At 37.9% G+C, this 18,890-nt stretch overlaps 1 protein-coding gene across 3 annotated transcripts in view; it reads right to left on the bottom strand.

The window, feature by feature from the left end:
• The window catches only part of DSCAM (DS cell adhesion molecule), a 461,893-nt gene that overhangs the window by 70,412 nt on the left and 372,591 nt on the right, over positions 1-18,890 (bottom strand). For all 3 annotated transcript variants that reach the window (XM_052674351.1, XM_052674353.1, XM_052674352.1), the window contains exons 17-20: positions 13,492-13,732; positions 11,672-11,818; positions 9,814-9,969; positions 1,337-1,470 (exon numbers count right to left, since the gene is read on the bottom strand). In XM_052674351.1, coding sequence (XP_052530311.1) covers positions 1,337-1,470; positions 9,814-9,969; positions 11,672-11,818; positions 13,492-13,732 — 678 coding nt within the window. The remainder of the gene's footprint in view (positions 1-1,336; positions 1,471-9,813; positions 9,970-11,671; positions 11,819-13,491; positions 13,733-18,890) is intronic.

The raw sequence follows: 18,890 nt of genomic DNA, 5'->3' as shown, positions 1-18,890 counted from the left end.
AACAGGGGACTGCCTCCATAGATATATAATTGTATGTACATACACATGCACACACAACCCTTTATGCTCAGAGATAGGATAATTATATTTACCTATCAGTAATTAATGAAAACCGACTATCACTTCTATTGTGAACTACAGTATACTCTGATGCCTTCATCACCTATAATCAATATCACAAAGATAAAAGTAAAATTCAGTAAAAGCTAAGACCAGCAAAAAAAAGGAAGTATTCTTGTCATCATTCATAAAATTATTTTGTTCTGAGGTACTCTAAAATTACTCATAAAATAAACAATCATGAAAAGGTAATTCCGTAGAAGACAGCACAAAACTGGATAAAAAATGCGTAGTAGTGGATGCTTATTTTCCTGATGATGTAAACATACAAAAAAATACTGCTAGCAAAGAAGCCTCGGGAAGAAACGCTGCAGCGTTGTCTTGTAAGCGGCTAGCAAAGCCAGCAGCACCACCTGGTGTTCATCCCATCCCCTGAGAAGTGTTTGCTCCCTGCTCTGATCAGATCCCAGCATGATGGAAAAATTCGTGGCCACTTTACACTTAAAGTGCATAGTCAAGAGATATTTGTTTGCATGGCTACAGTTATTAAATAAAGAGTTAGGAACCAGCAGTCCTAAAGCATGAATGAAGCAACAGTCTCCAGCCCTTAGGTTCTGAAGTGGCTAATAAGACCCGCTCACAGCAGGATGTGAAAGTTCCAGCGTAGTCATCAGTGGACACGTAGTTTTGTCCCATCTCTCCTCAAGTAACTGCAAAATTAGTTCACTTGCTAGTTAAAAGGAACAATTCTTCCCTTTACTTAAAGATAACTGGGTTCTTTTGTGACTCGTAAAGAGAAAAAAATACCTGATAATAATTCCGTTTTTCTCATTGCATTCTCAGAAAGTAATAGCATGTAAACCCAGAATAAGCAAATACTCCTGGGCACAAATCAGCTCACTCACAAGCGAATATGTTGTTCACAAGCCATTATGCTCTTCCACACAAGAATACGCAAGCCAAAAAGGGAAGTAACATGAAAACACAACTCAGATTAGGCAATTAGGTAAATAAATACACATTTCCAGCTATAATAGGGCTGATCGTATGTTTGAAACATTTTCTCAGTCACTGTTCTGCACTATATTTTGTGTACTACCAAAGGTCAGTATGTGGGAAAAAACATAACCAGCCCTCAATCACTCCCTTAGCCCCAGAATCCCCTTTTAATCTTTGTTGAAGGAAACAAAACAAATTAAGAGCAGCACTGAGCCAACACACGTTTTTAGTTCTGCAGGTGAGTATAGCCCTTCTATGGTTGTGCTGTGGGACTCACCGTGGGGTAGGGGTGTGAGCAGAACACGGTGTATTTCCGGATGATGCCATTGAGCTTGAGGGGAGGGAGCCAGGACACGAAGACGGTGGAGGCTGAAGATGCAGCTGCTTTAACACCAGCAGGAGGGCCTGGAACTGGAGAGAAAAGCTGTGTTAAGGGCGGCCCAGTAAGGCGTGTCACTTTGATATCCATGATCCTGTGGACCAATGTGGACACCCTGTATTAGCCTGCATGCTGGGGGAGAGGGTTTGAAGGTGTGTTCACCATCACTAGGGAGGGAAGCCTCAACGAATTTCAGAGGGACCCAAAGTAACACTGCCACTGCTGGTTAAACTTCTGTGAAGAACCATTCCCAGCCTGCATACATGAAACTTTGCGTGCTTGCAGCCTGGAAGGCCAACAGTGGCATCCTGCATCAGAAGAGGGGTGGCCAGCAGGGAGAGGGAGGTCATTGTCCCCCTCTGCTCTGCCCTTATGAGGCCTCATATGGAGTATTGAGTCCATCCCTGGGGTCCCCAGCACAAGAAGGACTGCAGCTGTTGGAATGGGTCCAGAGGAGGCTACAATAACAATCAGAGGGCTGGAGCATCTCTCCTACGTAGAAAGGCTGAGGCAGCTGGGCTTGTGCAGCCTGGAGAAGAGAGGGCTCTGGGGAGACCTCACTGTGGCTTTCCACTGCTTGAGGGGAGCTTACAATCAGAATGGAGACCAATTTTTTACACAGGCAGATAGCAATAGTTAAAAGGGAAATGGCTTTATAAGGGGAAATGGCTTTATACTAAAAGCGGAGAGATTTAGGTTAGGTGTTGGGAAAATTCTTCATCCAGAGGGCAGTGAAGCTCTGGCACAGCTGCCCAGAGAAGCTGTGGTGCCCCATCCCCGGAGCTGCTCAAAGCCAGGTTGGATGAGGCCCTGGCAGTCTGAGCTTGGGGGAGGGGGGGGGGCAGCCCTGCCCATGGGGTGGGTGGGCTTTGAGGCTCCTTCCAACCTCAACCATTCTATGATTCTTTAATAACTACCTTGGCTGCAGCCAGTGAAAACTGCCAAATCATGTATTAATGTAAATGTTAGCTCAGTTTTGAAGATGTAAATCATGCCAAATGATTATTCACTGTATAAATAATATGTATTTGAACACTTTAATGGCTACACACAGTAGAGCTGTGAATTTAATGAAGTGGAGAGCAAACGAGCTCTGGTGCTGTGCAATTAGCACTGCCTGATGAGACCCAGGCATATGATGTGTCAGCAGCCTCCTATCCCTAGACTTGCCCTCAGCAGCTCTGACCTGTATCTGGCACTGCACTACACGTACACATTTATTCTTCTAATTAGCTATCTGTGTGGGCTATTGAAAACTGTTAAAGAAAAAAAGAGGAAAAAATGCTTCTCTCAAATTGAATGGAAAACACTCAGGCTAGCAAATGAAAAAATCTTGATACAACATATTGACTCTTTGCATACTTTTACTTTGAGAAAGATTTCAAATTTATGTGCATGTTCATTTTCAAGCTCATGTCACATTCTCTAGATTTGCTCCTATAATAATGTGAAAATAAACCTCCTGCATGCTAGAATATCCATTAAGTATCGCATATATGTAATCTTGTACTTAATCAAAGCAGTAAGAGTAGAATAAAGTTTGTGCTGGTGTCTCAGCATGTCTGAAGGTAACAAGGCTACAGGAAAAAGAAGTTTGAACAGGAAAATATTTAAAAATAGCATTAAATCCATCAAAATAAATAATTTACAAGATATTTTTAATATTGCATGTGCAGAATATTCATATTAAATTATTAAAATAGGTATGTTATATTGGAAATAACTGCATGGGTTATTAAAGATGAAACAACACATCTGTATGGATTTTGTCTTCTGCTGAATTTTTTTGTGAGGTATTTCACATTTTTTGTCTAATTTCAAGTAAAACTACCAAAATATTAGAATTTCCAGTAAAAAAAATGCTTCAGAGCTTGATCAGCTTTCTTTATATTAACAGAAAACATTTGTTGTGTATTACAGATGGACAAAATCTTACCCAGCAAGCAGATTTTCATAGGTAGACCCTTAACCTTGGCTAAGTTTAAATGAATATAAAAATTTGCTCATAAAGAAAAGTCTGACTGCCCGAGACCTTAGCTGTTTAGATAACTGCTTTGGATTTTAAAAAGCATATAAAGAAACCTTCAATTTTATGTCTATATACATACAAATGGAAGACGCAGCAAAACTGATAGATAAGCATCACTCAGTGCAACATTTCTGAATATGCCCTTTCTACTTATAATGTTTTGAAAAAGCTAATAAGGCATCAAGTGAAAATGTCGTGATTATAATTGCATGCAAACCCAGCCACTTGCTGCAAAGGGGCTAATTCGGCTCGCAGCTCTATCCAATGCAGAGTAAATATTGATGCTTGACAGCATTCAACTGCTATTTGTACCCAGCTCATTAGAAATGCTATTTGCTCCTGCTGCTGAAGAATGAAAGTTAGCTCTCCAGGGTAATTAATTAACCCACAGGGGGATTCCTTTACAGTTAGTAATGTTTTCTGGAAATCACTGCAAATAGATGTATGAGGTTCAAGTAATTTATTGTTAAACTAGGGTGTGATCTATAGGGACACATTCAGATGGTAATTGGTCATAGCTGTCAACTGTTTGGAATTCATCTCACATTTTCTAGTCATTGGGCACACATGGAAAACATGACTTGACACTAGACAGTATTTCTTTTTGGTATACAGACCAGTAGAAGGGGATGTTAGAAAGAACTCAGGAAGTTATATAGTCAAATTTCTGAACTTCTTCTAATCTAAGAACCCTTCCACCTTCTTGGATCAGAGGCTGGAATCGGGTAACAGTTTTGGCAGTGTTTCCAAAATTACTCGAAATGTTCAATTATTAATCCTCTTCTTGTTACACTGCTTAACTTTGCCAGGTTGTATGCATGGAAATGATAGTGTAACACATTTCCTTATCAAGAATCTTGCAGGGTATCATTTGATTCAGGTCCTTTCTAACATAAGCCATTCTATGATACTTTAAAGATCCCCACTGACCTCTGTCCAGAGAGTAAAGTCATTTTCCTGCTCATTCACTAGACTAAACAAGATTATTATGAGTTAATGTGGCACTAGCTGAAACACTAGTTTCTAAACATGGGTTCCTTTCACATCTGAAGATGTGCAGGAGGAATGTGGTACCTACTCCATCTTGGTGAGGAAAGATACATCTTGTTATACTAACTTGAGGTATTTCTCTTGTTGGTATTGCATCCTGTAGCTTTGTTACCTTCAGACATGCTGAGACACCAGCACAAAGAGATGTCCATGGATGTTTATTTGGAACACTGATTCCCATACATCCCAACACAGACAAGCTAAACGTGTGCTATAGCACAGATTCTTCTTCCTGTGGTCACTAGGTTTAAAACCAGGTGGTAAGAGGCTGAAGAAAAAACAAGGTAGAGCATAGGGAAGCAGAGAACTGCTTCCAGCCAACTTTGCCAGCTTCGAGAGAGTAGATTTGGCATTTGATTTAAAATCAAAGATAGCCTCATGCTCCAGCTAACAAGGCTTTCAGAGTCACAGAAATAGCATGCAGCTTTCATGTAGACAAGAACACTTTGTATTCTTGACACTGCAAGTGAAATGCAAACACAGAGAAAGCAATTATTCTGACATGACTAGTCCAGGGAACTGCATTTAGATGTGCAGGATAATGGGGAGGAGCTCCAGGAACTTTCTCATTCCCTTTTTCATAAGCAGTTAAATTATCACCATTTTTCTTCACAGTATTGAATAGCAGGGAGGCAAGTGCTGTGCATTTAGGAGTAATATAACCATTATATCAGAAAAAAGAACATGGATCCCTAAGAGATTTCTAATTCCACACCGCACAAGACTGCCCTAAGAACTGCTACATTTATGAAAAACAAAACTAAATAAAAGCCTCATTACTTCCAGTAGTCCTATGTTAATGCACATATTACATCTAAAATTTCAATTTATGCTAACTGAAATACTAAATAAAATAATGTATTACGGGTACATTATTGGCAAATTTACAACACAGTGTCCAGACTTAAGCCATATAAGCCTCTTCAGGACAGAGGTGAATTACACAGCCACCCCTATCACCAGCGGGTAGAACCTATGCAGAATTGAGCAATGAGCCTGCTTTGATTGGATTTATGCTCATTCCATTAAGAAAAAATATGGAGCTTCATCAGATGGCATCTGTACATCCACCCCGTCACACCAATCACCAAGAATATAATGTCCAGAGAGAGAGAGGAGAGGGGGGAAATCTCATTGGATTCAGGCAGAATTGAGCCTCGATTACATGAAGGGATTTAGTGTTACTCCTCCCTGTGGAACAGGCTCCCCCAGAGGAGCAGTGACTATGGCCCCAAGCTGACAGAGTTCAAGAAGCATCTGGACAACGCTCTCAGACATATAGTGTGATTTTTTGGGTGGTCCTATGTGGAGCTGGGAGTTGGATTTGATGATCCTTCTGCGTCCATTCCAACGCAAGATATTCAATGATTCCTGATCACATAAACCCCAGAAGCAACGTCTCCTGGGCACCAAATGACAATCAGCCATTCCACTCCTAATTGCCAACTATAGGAAGCTTCCCCTGAGAGCTGTGTCCTGTGTTCATCCCTTCTGCCTAAGGTTGGAGATGCTTCAGTTTGCTGAGGTGCTACATGGCGCATCCAGCTTATAAGGGGAACAAACACATTTTCTTGAATATGGTTTTCTAACTTCATATTTGCAACACAGAAAGAAAATTCATTGTTCCCCATTGCTACTGAGTAGGGGAGCTTTTGAGGCCATACTTTATACAGTGTGAGGAAGAGAATTTGAAGAAACTTCAATTTTAAATGACATAATAAAATGAGTCCTTGGGTGAAGAAGAGAACCAGCTTGTTTAAAACTCTGTGCAAAGTAAAAAGGGCAAGGGACAAAAACACAATTAGTTCTTAAAAAAATAGTCATTTCTGCTTCACTTCTATTTCTGGCAAGGGGAACTTCAAGAGAAATGACAACACCATCACGACTGAAAATGAGACAAAAGCCAAATATGATCACATTGAGAGGATAGTTCATTCCCTACTATTTGCTAGAACTATTCCCATTTCATAAGCTGATCAGCAGTAGTGTCTGACCCCTGGTGTCTAAAATAAGTACAAAATGTTACAAGAAACCGAAGCTTCAATTCATTTCATTCAGGCTGACTGCTTTACTCCCTGGGTACTCTTATTTTGCCACACTGGAGATTTCAGAACTGCTAAAGAAATTCCGGCCTGATGTCTCTAAACCAAACAGCAGCAGAGAAGTGACAGGAGGCTACAATCTGCCTTTCAAAAGCAGCAAGGGATCATGCTGCACCATCGATTTTGCAAAGAAAAGTGTCCTCTAATCCAAAAGAAATGAAAAAAGGAAAATAAATCAATGGTGTGATAAGGTCTTGCAGTAATAACGATATGGAAGGCTTGGCAGCCACTTAAAAATATCTCAGAATTACAGATTTTTATTAGAGGACAATGGAATATCTTAGGTCACAATTTCAACAAAAGAAGGACTGGAAGTAGAAATATAATATTTCTAGATCTAAGCTCTGTTAAGATTGCAATGATTTGTATTCGTCCTGCTAAGATTATGCTCAAAAATAACTTCAGAGTAGAATCTTTTGGATGCGCTGAAATTAGCCCTACTCTTTAACAGGAGTTTCTTTTCTTTAGAATACTACAGAAGAAATTCCTGAGGAACAAGACATCTACTGGATACTTACAGATGGCAATATGAATGCTCTTTTTCCATTTAACTTCCATAATCTTAAGGATGCTTAAAAGTGGTACTTGAGTTTGAGCTTAATTTTCATGGCAGCCCCTCGTGTATTCCACTTTAGACTTTTATTGCTCTTTAATAAAAAAATTGTCAAGCTGAAGCAAAACATGAAATGACTGCATTTTTTAGCAACGCCTTTCAGTTTAGTTGTTCTGGACAAAAGATTTAATGAGTGGAATCACCGTGAGGCAACACAAAACATCAGAAAAGTTTAGCATACCGCCTCAGGGTGAATTATTGCTGAACAGCCCTGTGGTTTCATCGCCAGAGGGATTAAAGATAAGATATGAGCCATTGCACAGCAGCCAAACATAGGCAGATGACATGTGTTTCCCAGATCTCAGGGCCTGTCTGATCTCAGAAACAGAGAGAGCAAAAGAGCCACCAAGATTTAGGGAAAAGCAAACTAGACAGAAGAGAGTTAAGAAAAATAAAAAACAAAAATAAAAAATGTGGATCTTCTATTTCAGGACTGTTTTAAACTGGAAACAGATAGGATGGAAAAGGTCAGGGAACAACAGCCACAGCAATCCTTCCAATAAAAAATACTTTTATAAAGCAGGAAGTCATCCATTGGTCTCCCTGGCCAGAAAAGGAGATGGAAGTTTTCAACACACATTTAGCAGTGGAGATTGTATTATCATAGAATAACCCAAGTTGGAAGGGACCCACAAGGATCAAGAAGTCCAGCTCCTTACTCCACATGGGACCACCCAACATCAAACCCTATGTCTGAACCCTATGTATGAGAGCACTGTGCAGATGTTCCCTGAATTCCGGCACTGGTGGCCGTGCCCACAGCCCCGTGCAGCTCATTCCACACCCACCGCCCTGTGGTGCAGCCCCTTCCCCTGACCCCCAGCTGCCCTCCCCTGACGCAGCTCCATGCCGTTCCCTTGGGCGCTGGTGCTGTGCAGTATTGAAGAGCTGTAGGCCACCATGACCTCAGCCTCCTCTGCTGTGGACTTCAGCCACTAGTCATACATCTTCCCCTCTAAAACTGTCACCATCACTGTTATTTTTCGAGACAAGCTTAGTAAACTATGATGGCTGCAATGCTCTTTCTTGCAGGGGGTGGTCTCGGCTCAATGGCAGAAAAATTTCAGGAACATTAAAACACTCTACTGTTGTTCCAGATAAGAGACAGAGATACTGCAGGCACCGATTCTGTCATCTGTTCAGTTTTCTAGAGCTGGAAGAACTTCATACAGAGCCCAGATGTTATCCACATTCAAGCAAGTTTTGGTGGCTAATAGGTCCCCTTAATTTTTTATTATTATTATTATTATTTTTTTTTTAACTCAAAAGGAACTAATACAGGGGCCTTATGACTTCCCTTGTATTTAATATGAAATGCCAATCCAAGGGCCAGAGGTCATTTCTACTGCTGGGCTTTTCAAGGATTTCTGGAAGTACGTCTCTCTGGTCAGTTTGAGATGTAAGGCAACAGGACCAGCAGGTCAGTTCAACACATAAAGCAGCAAGCTGCAATGCTGTTCAAAGGTGGAGGCCTAAATTTCCTCACATTTCTCAGCGATAAAGCATTCACTTTTATTAATGATAACACAACCTTGATCAAAATAATGGATTGTAGTAAGTATGTTGAAATAGAACAAGGAGAAAATAAGCAAATTCATAGCATGATAAAAAAAGTTCAGAAGTCCAAATTTTTACACTACAGTCCCTCGATACATCTATAGGTACAGCCACATGGCCTTCCAATGGATGTAAGTTTTAGAATGAGTCCCTTAGTATTTGTTGGAAAAATTTCTTAGTATTCACCCAGTCAGTTAATCACTGAACCTACTCTCACTTTCACTGGCACTTTTGTAGATCTTATTAAAAATAACAATAATAAAAAAAGTCAAATATATTCAATAAACTGGATGAGTAACAAGGAAAATCCATTGATTAGTTTCCTAGAAAAAATTCACAGAATTTTCCAATCAAACCTGTTTAGTTAATTTCAATGCTAGGACAGTGCCAATGTTTATTCCTGCCAAAATATTCTTATCTAATAGTATCCAGATGTTCAGAAGTCTTCACAGAAGTATTCATCCATCTCAAAGATTTTTCAAAGCATCTAAACTGGATAGAGAGAAAACTTAAAATTTCAGCATTAGGACTTAAATTTTCCATGCTCTAATCAATAAAAAAGGCAGGAGATTTTTATTCTCCATTTTGCTTCTGAAAGAAGAGGTGTTTGGAGGAAGTTTTTGCCTTACATCAAAGACAACCTTTTTAGAGGCACCTCAGTTATATAAGAACACCCCAGAATAGTCATTTCCTCTTTCCCCCTTTTCAATCATTTTGAATTAACTCAAAAGCACTCAAAATTCTCCTGTTAGATCCTGAGGTATTTGAAAACAAAAGTAATGATAAATCTATTTAGATCATGAGAATTACCTACAAACTCCTGGCTAATCTGAACTGGCGTCCTGGAAAATCTCAGACTGTTTTCAAAGATGTGGGTGCACACTGCTCTCTGTGTGTTTCTAACTCAAGATTTTCAGACAGAAATCTCACTCTGACTGTTTGTATACAATATTTGCACTACTTTAAAAGCTTGAGGCATACAAGCCTCTTGTGGAAGCAGGAATGGAAATGCTTTACTCCTTACCATCTTCTTTAGTGCGGGTGAAAATTTGTTCACTTCTCACTCCATCTCCAGCTCGCGTGAAAGCCAGCACCTGAATGCTGTAGTTGGTGTATTTTTCCAGACCATCAAGCTCCAGAGATGGCTGTGTAGTTGTGACATTCCTTATTTCTCCTAGCTCTATAGAATAAGAAGGAAATACAGTTATTGGCAAGGTCAGTCTTTTCTAAGCTATTGATATCTACTGTGAATATCTTGAAGATTAAAAAATGTAATTCTTTATTATTACAAAATAGCAATGGATTATAAGAAATTAAACTAAATTCCTTTATATTTGGATTTATTACAGTTCAAAGCAGACCCGTTTTTGGCTTCAAACTCATTTCATTTTTTTTTAAATATAGAGAATAGAATTTAATATTTCTAATTATAAAATATTTCAGACAGAACATATGAGAATAAATTATTTTAAAATACGATCTAAAGCAAAAACAAGCCAATTATTTTATAAAGGGTTTCCATTTTTGAAAAAAACAGACAAAAAAAAAGCCTCTTCATTTTAAAATATGAATCAAGTGCTTCTGCAAAGCACTTGATGGCAGTAATACCAGCTAGCAATAGGTTTAAACATAGTAAAACCAGATTTACTTCTAGAAAGATGATGCACTTTATATGTATTGTTTTTTCAACAAGCTAAGAACTATAATCCATATGGAAAAAAAAGCTTGGGACATATTTAGGGCAGAAAATAAAGCTGAGAAAAAAAAAAAAAGATGAAAATTCAGTTTTAAGCACTGCATGAACATCATCTTTTTTTCATCATGCTGTAAGACATCACGTAGGAGCTTAGACATGCACTGATAATATTCACATAGGAACTGATCCAAATACTACAGTCATCACTGAACAGTTAGTTTTAAGTCAGTCACATCTACATTTTTATGCATGATTTTAACGTATTTTTCATTTTTAACTTTAAATAAACAAAGGCATTGGTAGCTTATTTCTGATGTTGCCAGAAGTAGGGATGGGCCCTAGAGTTATACTTCCACTCTGAGTTTCCCTTGTCATACTAACAGAGGTCAGGATTTACAAGATGACTGTATATTAGAATGAACTGTGACTCTGATGGATGAACACAAAAGAAGGAAGACAGGTCATTGCCCTAGAGCTGCAAAAATTCAACAGAGCTAATAGGAATAAAGGCATGTGCAACTCAAACCTATTATACAAGAAAGGGCCACATGTAGAATTATTGCCATCATGTGATAAAATTGCAGATTAATAGGGCATCTTTGTTCTTTTTTGGTCATTTCACTCATTTTCCACTCAGTGGTTTACTTATTATGCTAATATGCTAATAATGCTAAGAGTACAAAATATAAGCCGAACAGAAGAAGCTGGTATGAAAATAATAAGCCTTTTTCCAAAATATTTCCTTCTTTTGTCTTCAACTGTGGTGTTACTGTGGTGTTAAAATGTATTGGCCCAAAAAAGTCAATAACTGGTTAACTAGATTACAAAGTGAACTAAAACAAAGTACCAGGTTAGGCAGGTGTTTTCGAAGTTTATATTATCATTCTTTAATAAAGACCCGCTTGACTATGTAAATGAGATGAAATTTGTTGAGTCGTTTTGGGTACTTTTCAGGTCTATGGAATGTTGCAGTCCCATTATGGAAGCCTTCCCAAAGGCCTCTCCAGTCAGCTCTGCAATGCCTGCTACTGTGTTAAAGCTCTATAGAAGATAGCTTCCTTTCACAGGTAGATGATGCTTTCTCCCAACCAAAGAGTAAAGGAAGTACAATGCTTTCACAACAGATAATAAATGACATAATTGCTATATATGGCCTACTTCTTAGTGATTGTTACAATTCTATTACCTCCATCCAAGAGATTGGCCCAGTAGATAACCCTGAATCCTTGCAGAATCCCATTCAGAGTTTCTTTTGCCAGCGTTGACCAAGAAATAGAAATGGTTTCTGGTGACGTGGCAGTGGCTTGCACATTCCCTGGAGGGCAGCTGGGCACTGAAATAAAATATTCACTATCTTTAACTTGATGAATACAACTCAACGTTTACCACATGCATGTATCTAGTTTGAAGAAACGTATACAAAAGAGCACTCTTCCATACTTGTTAGAAGACTTCCCTTTGGCTACACCAAAGGGGAAATCTGCATTGCTGTCCCACCACCCATTATTTGTCAGTTACATATAATTAAAAGTGCTAAGCCTTAAGTCTTGCTAGAATCCACATATTTCTGCAAGTGTAGCTGATGTCCCTGGAATGACTTTTGATATATACCATCCTCGCTGACTTGTCTTTCAACAGCAGTTTGCTTTTTGCTATTATTTTTTTTTATGTTTTTGTGTTAATTGAAATGTGTCCTAGTGATGAAAAATACAGAACATACTTTACAAATGATTTTAAATTTTTTTCTAAGCTCTGTCTCAAATTGCCATCTTTCTGAAAAATCCTAACTGTCTCCTCAAATCAGTATAGAGCAGGGAAAGGAAGCAGCTGCTTGAAAAAGTATTGGGGAAAATATCAATGGAATATTTTCACTAACATTTAGAAGGAAAAAAAAAAATCAGCAAGATATTTAATATTTTCTGTTCGCTGTTTAGCTTTACAGCAATAACTCCAGTATTAGTTTTTGATGCTGCTTTAAAAGCTCATCTTTAATTTTGAGGGTGAGCCAAAACTGAACAAGGACAAAAAAATAATATTAAGAAAAACAGATTCTGAAGATAAAAATATTACACATTATAATTCAAAATATGTAAGTGTAAGTATACTGCTTTCTGGCATCTTGCATTAATGTGTCTGGGCCTAGAAACATTCAGAGAAAATGAAAATCACCATCCTTCCAGGAAGCATATGCCTCAAAGTCTGTAGCTGTCAAGAATTTTCTCAATTTCCCACATACAAAAAGTCAGATTCTTAGCTGGCACCGACTTCAATACACTGAAAATCTGGCCTATGCCATCTATTAGGATTATGTAGAGTTTGCATTTGTACTCCCCTAAAATACTGAGCCTCTTTTTGGATATGAAAACATTCTCTTTTTCCACTAGAGGACTCCCTTTCATTGTTTGAGAAGTGCATTTTACACAGCTTGAAAAACATATCTAAATTGTTTCTTAGATTAGAAAGCTTACATTTTGGCTGAAATAATGACTTTATTTATCCTTGAAAACACATCTCTGTTTAGGGTGACAAGAGATTATGTAATACAAGCCCTCCTGGTTTCCCAGCAGTTTGATTTGGAAACAAAATAAAGCCAACAAAACTAACAGTATTACTTCCCCTTTCTGAGGTATAGTTAGAATCTCAAAGTGCATAATGAAGCTACAATGAGATCACAAAATTTGCAAGTATGTAAACACCAGAGTAATCAGCTTCTTAATGAAAGTTATGGTCTTAGTCAATATTATTCACAACAGGATATATCCCATCAGTACAGTTAGCATTTATTTACCTGCGTGATTCTGGATCAGTTGCAGTGATAATTGTACATAGCCAGAGGCTAGCCTCCTCCTATCCACCTTCCCAGTTGTTCACTATATTTAGCAAGTGCAAAGCCTGATCTTACATTATTCTGTCTACAACAATCACTAATTGAGCAGCAAATATACAAGGTAAAAAGAAATAAAGAAATCATAATGTGACTCACAACAGCTGTTTCCCAAGACCTACCATCCTCAAGAGTAGTGGTGATGATTTCCTGAGAAGAAGGTCCTATTCCAGCCCGGTTACAAGCTTGAACTACCATGCCATATTGTGTGAATTTCTTCAGGTTATTCAGGGTATAAACTTCACTGTCCCCTGTGGTATCAATACTGATGATGTTGAACTGGAAATTGCCACCTGCACTGTATTCCCGATAACCTATCTGGTATCCACGAATAATTCCATTTTGCAAGTGCTTCTTTGGAGCCTAAACAGGATATGAAAAAATACACTTTAAATACATATCTCCAAAGTCAAGTTGGTCCCTTAAAAACTTTGGAATTCACAAGAACTTTTTTTTTTTTTCTCCTATTGCAAGCAGGTCTCTTTCTAAGCAAAAATTCAAAAATCCACCTTGCGCATGAAATCAAAGCTTTATACAATTATATATAAATTTGAACATAGGTTGCTTTAATAGTGCATTCCTGAGCTGAAATTAAGACCATTAAATGGTCATACAAGGACAAATCTGAGAAAGAAATATTTCTTGAATGAAGTTTAAGTGTGTAATGTTTTGTTCTCCTATCAGATGAATCAAAGTTGACTTGCTAACAGTATATTTGCATTAAAGGCATACCATTTCCTACTAATAGTGTTTTTGCCAGAAGCCCCTACCATTCACTCACTAAATCTTTAGTAGCACATTTATTGATCTGTTGAAAGCAGTTAGGTGTAGTTTATTGAGTCAGTACTGGGAAATTTTTATGCTGTGCTTTGAAATATGCTTGTGTTCATTCAGGGTGTATTGTAGAAAGATGACTAGATAATGAGTGCTGAAAGCAATAATGAATTGGAAAGTAGGGATTTGCATAATGAATAGCTAGGAAGACAAGGAGTAAGATATCTGGCTTTCAAAAATATGGTCAGTACAAAAATTGTTAGCCATAATTATAGATGGTAGTTTTCAGTCAAAGTAGAAGATTCCTTGTATCTTAACTAGTGGAAACAATCTGCATTCTGCAGCAAAAATTGTTGTCAGTAAAATAAGGCTTGGCAACTCAGGGAAAAAGACCTTTACTATCAGAAACACCTTTTATGATTTTATTTAATTAGTAGTGGACTAATTTCAGTATGCGATTATGTTCCTGCCTGATATTCCAATGAATATTAGATGTAATTAGTACAAACATTTTAAGGCACAGTTTATAATCCATGGACAAAAAGCTCTTTTAAATCCATCAGCTTTCTTCCAAATTCACACCAGATACCACCAAGCTCATCTGTTCCACTGACCTATATGAAAGGTCATGGTGATGCAGCTTATCAGAGGGAAACTTTAGATGAGTTTCACTGGCATAGGCAGCAATTTCTCTTGTTACTATATCCAACTAAATGTACTGAGAAACTCTCATGACTGCTTCTTTCTGCCACAGGACTTGTCTGCTTCAGCATGTTCCTCATCCACTGGAGCAAAGTCTCACTTGAGCTAATAAAGCCAGCACAGAATTTAAATTTTATCCACTACAGACAAATCATCGCTCTGCAAAAATCAGCACCTTCCTCATATTTAAAAGCTATCACTGGATGGATCTGACTGTATTATCTTTCCAGACGCTTTACATTCTTCCTTCCTGCTGCCTTCAGAATTTCCCATGTTATTTTAGTTCTTCTGTTACTGATAAGCTCTCTGCATACACGGCGCTGTCTGCTCAGCCATAGGTGACCAAATTAGCATTCAGCTTGCAGAAAACTGAGTTTCAGGACTTGAATCCCTTCTAAGGAGCACAATAAGGATTAGAATTGCTTTCTCAGAATCTAACAGAATAACTGTTCCACGTTAGAACATTTCTGTTTTGTTGTAAACAAAAAACTTCTTTACAAAGATGTCAGTGCACTGTCAGTCTTGAAAAGAAGAGGCAAAAAGGCTGAGCTAACATAATCTAAACATTCCAAATTGACTAAAGGACAATCAGCTTGGACAAGGTAGTGAACAACTTGAATGTCAGAGGTAAAAGAGCTTTTAGACAATGTTGCAGGTAACTGTCTCTTTTCTGAATGTGCAAAACTCAGGAGATGCCACTTCAATTATTCCAGGACATCACTTCTCTCCATTAATGTTGGATTCCACCATACCTTGGCAAATTCTCAACAGCTTGCAAAGAATTTCTTGTCTCTAGTATTAGCAGTAGCCCATTGTGGTCTCGAGGTAAAGCATCTCAGAGCTAAAGGCCATAAATGGAACACTCTCATGCATTACCATAGGAGATTTTTGAACAAAAGCCATTGCCACAAACACACTGAACTTTCAAGCAACATATATAAAAATACGCACTGTATCATGAGGAATATTTATGCTATGAATGTCATCCCCTACTTATTGCCACTTACAGTACACATTAAGATACCATGTATTCACACACTATATACTGTAAGGCTTGCATTGTATACCAAGAAAAGTAAATGTGCATCTTTTACACAATAAAATAAAGAACTACACAACACATATGCACATATCATACTGTAAAACAGATGGAACATAATGATAAAATTGAACCATATATTTACTCTGCATTGAAATGTTCTCAGAGCAGGACTAGAGCCAGAATAGCCTTTTCAGTGGGAATTCTGTAATTATATACTTTCTCATTTTGAATTGGAATAAAACAGTGAATTTTGAATTTTTTATGAAACATCTTTATAATTGTTTTAGATCAGAGGCTTTTTCTTTAAATAAAATATAAACTACTTTTTTCTCTTCGAAACATTATACAGTGCAAAAAAAAGCTCAGTCACTTCAGAGTATTGAAATGTTCTGCTCCACAAAAAAAAAAATCAAATGCTCCCTTTAATTACTATCTAAGTAATAAGTAAAAAATAGTTCATTTTGGATTTACTCTCTGCACAAATAAATCACGCTTGATATCTACATCTTCTTGTTTATATGCCCATTTTTAGTAAAAACATCAGTGAAACAACATTTGTTCATTGAAAATTGTTCATGGGGAAAAATATTGTTAACTTTATCAGTAGTCATAGAATATTATGAAAAAATTTCAGATGTTGATTCCATAAAATGCAATATATTTTAAATTAAATACCAATGACTTCTGTTAAGTACGACATTCTGTAAATGTAAACATGTGTATATGAATAAAGAAGAGAATGGTATTTCACACACCTAAACTGAATGGTTTCTTTTACTTAATAAAGTATTACAAGGAAAAATAATGACTATTTTCATACTTTTTCCTAAACGAGAGTTCCTGTTTTATTCTCATTTTGTCTGCAACCTTTTGAACTCCAAAAATACTGAGGGTTAAAAAATTCAGTGATTTACAACATCGTATAAAGACACACAGAAGTGGAATAGAATAGAAAAGTTCAGTTGGAAGGGCATTACAGAGAACATCAAATCCAACTGCCTGACTACTTCAGGGCTACCCAAAAGTTAAAGCACACTATTTGTCCAAATGACTTCTGAAAATTGACAGGCATGGGGCATCAAACACCTCTCTAGGAAACCTGTACCAATATTTGACTACTCTCAGAGTAAATAAATTTTTTCTGATTCCCACTCTGAACTTTCCCTGGTGTGGCTCTGTGCTGTGTGCTTGTGTTCACTGGTTACGAGGGAGAAAGGATTAAATAGATGGGATTAAAGAGACCTATGAAAGCTTGTTTAACCGGAATTTTCTAGAAGGTGGACTAAAAGAAACATTAGCAGAAGATTAACAATGGAAGTAAACTGCAGAAATAGAATTTAGGACAGGACAAAATGTAATTGATCTATTATTCTCTTCTTTTGCTGTTACTAACACCATCTGCATTTAGATAAGGTTTGTCAGCTTTAAGCATATGCACGGTTCACAAAGCCTCACAAACTTGCAAACAAATATGACCAGGCTATTAATTACTGCATCATGAAGACCTACTAAAAAAGCCAGGATTCAGCAGAACTATAGGACTTCTGATCCATTACTTAACACAGTCCCAGAGAAGTGAGCTGCACAGGACAGAATAGCAAAAATTTGGGGAAAGTGAATGGCTTATTCCTGGCTTCTCGTTTCTTAATTAGGGGACAGCTGTTACAACCTGTCACTCAGGAAATAATTCTTCCAGTAAGGTGGGACTAAGTGAGCACTAATCCTTCAGGAAGGTAGCTCAGTAATTTCACTTTTTTTTCTCTAAAGAGCTTCCAGGTCAAGGAAAAGAATTAGAATTTGCCTCCTGTACCACAGAGAAACATAGCACTCATCTGATGAGCTGTCCTATGACCAGATAAAGTAATGATTGTAAATCAAGACAAAGAGCTTTCAAGCTGAGCAAGCACAGGCTTGAGAGTACAAAGAATACAATGGACAGAATTTCAGTGCAGACACAACGTTGCCTTTTTCTGTTCATCCTTTCATAATCAGACCTCCAGAGTTTCTGCTGCTTGGAAAACAGCACCCAGTGGGGTTCTGTGGGACCATGAGACTATAGGATTCCCCTGGCTAGAGGACTTACACCAAGAGCAGCTCACTGTCAAAGCACCTCTCGTGCTACTTGATCATACACCATTCACTGACAGTCAATGAATGAAAGACCTGCCGTCTTGTTCATTTGGCACATGTACAAACATTGTGGTGCTGCCAATGCACAGCCCTGGCTGTGGCAGAACAAGAGGCAGACAGCAGAATTTTGCGAAGTCAGATTTAACACAGACTGGGTTTATGGGAATAAGACCTTCAAGATTCACAAGAGACTATGTGCTCTTTGCATTCTGTGTGTGCAGTCTCATAGCACTGTCTATAGCAAATGCCAAATGTCTAGCCAGCACCTGAACAGTGCATGGTACTATATTCACATGGGATCAAAGTTCTGGGAGCATGGACTCCCCTTTCCCGATGTGGATATGTGTTGCAGGGGTACTAGCCAGCAACAAGCAACTCACATCTTCAGTTATGTAAATCCCTCTCTACACTCAGCTCATGAGACTTGTTGGGGCAATGGAGTATATATATTCAATATAGAGCTCATTTCTGTGGTTATTTTGTTGTATCAGACACCTGACATTTACAAATTCATCTATTTCCAAACACGATCCTGAGAATTGTTTACACATAAATTAAACTCTAGCTTCTCTTTTCATATGATTCTGCTTTCCAGAAAACACCAAGAGATCAGGGCATTAGATTGTAGCTGAAGTGGTGTGGAAGTAAGAAATTGAACCATTAGATGTGAAAATGTTGCTTGTCCTGTGGCTGTCTACACATATCTCCATCTATAAAGTGTAATGGTAAATTTTCAGAATCACAAAGGACATCTATAAATTGCAGTAGTAAACCAGTGTTGCCTATCTTTTGTCATTTCTTTTGAAAATCTCTTCCAAAGTGAAAAGTAAAGAAGCAAGCAAAATTTTTCAATCTGCCTACCCACACAACCAT

This window comes from Tympanuchus pallidicinctus, unplaced genomic scaffold (assembly GCF_026119805.1).
Source record: "Tympanuchus pallidicinctus isolate F22 unplaced genomic scaffold, pur_lepc_1.0 scaffold14, whole genome shotgun sequence".
In the NCBI taxonomy this organism is placed as follows: domain Eukaryota; kingdom Metazoa; phylum Chordata; class Aves; order Galliformes; family Phasianidae; genus Tympanuchus; species Tympanuchus pallidicinctus.
This window is presented reverse-complemented; position numbering and strand designations above follow the sequence as displayed.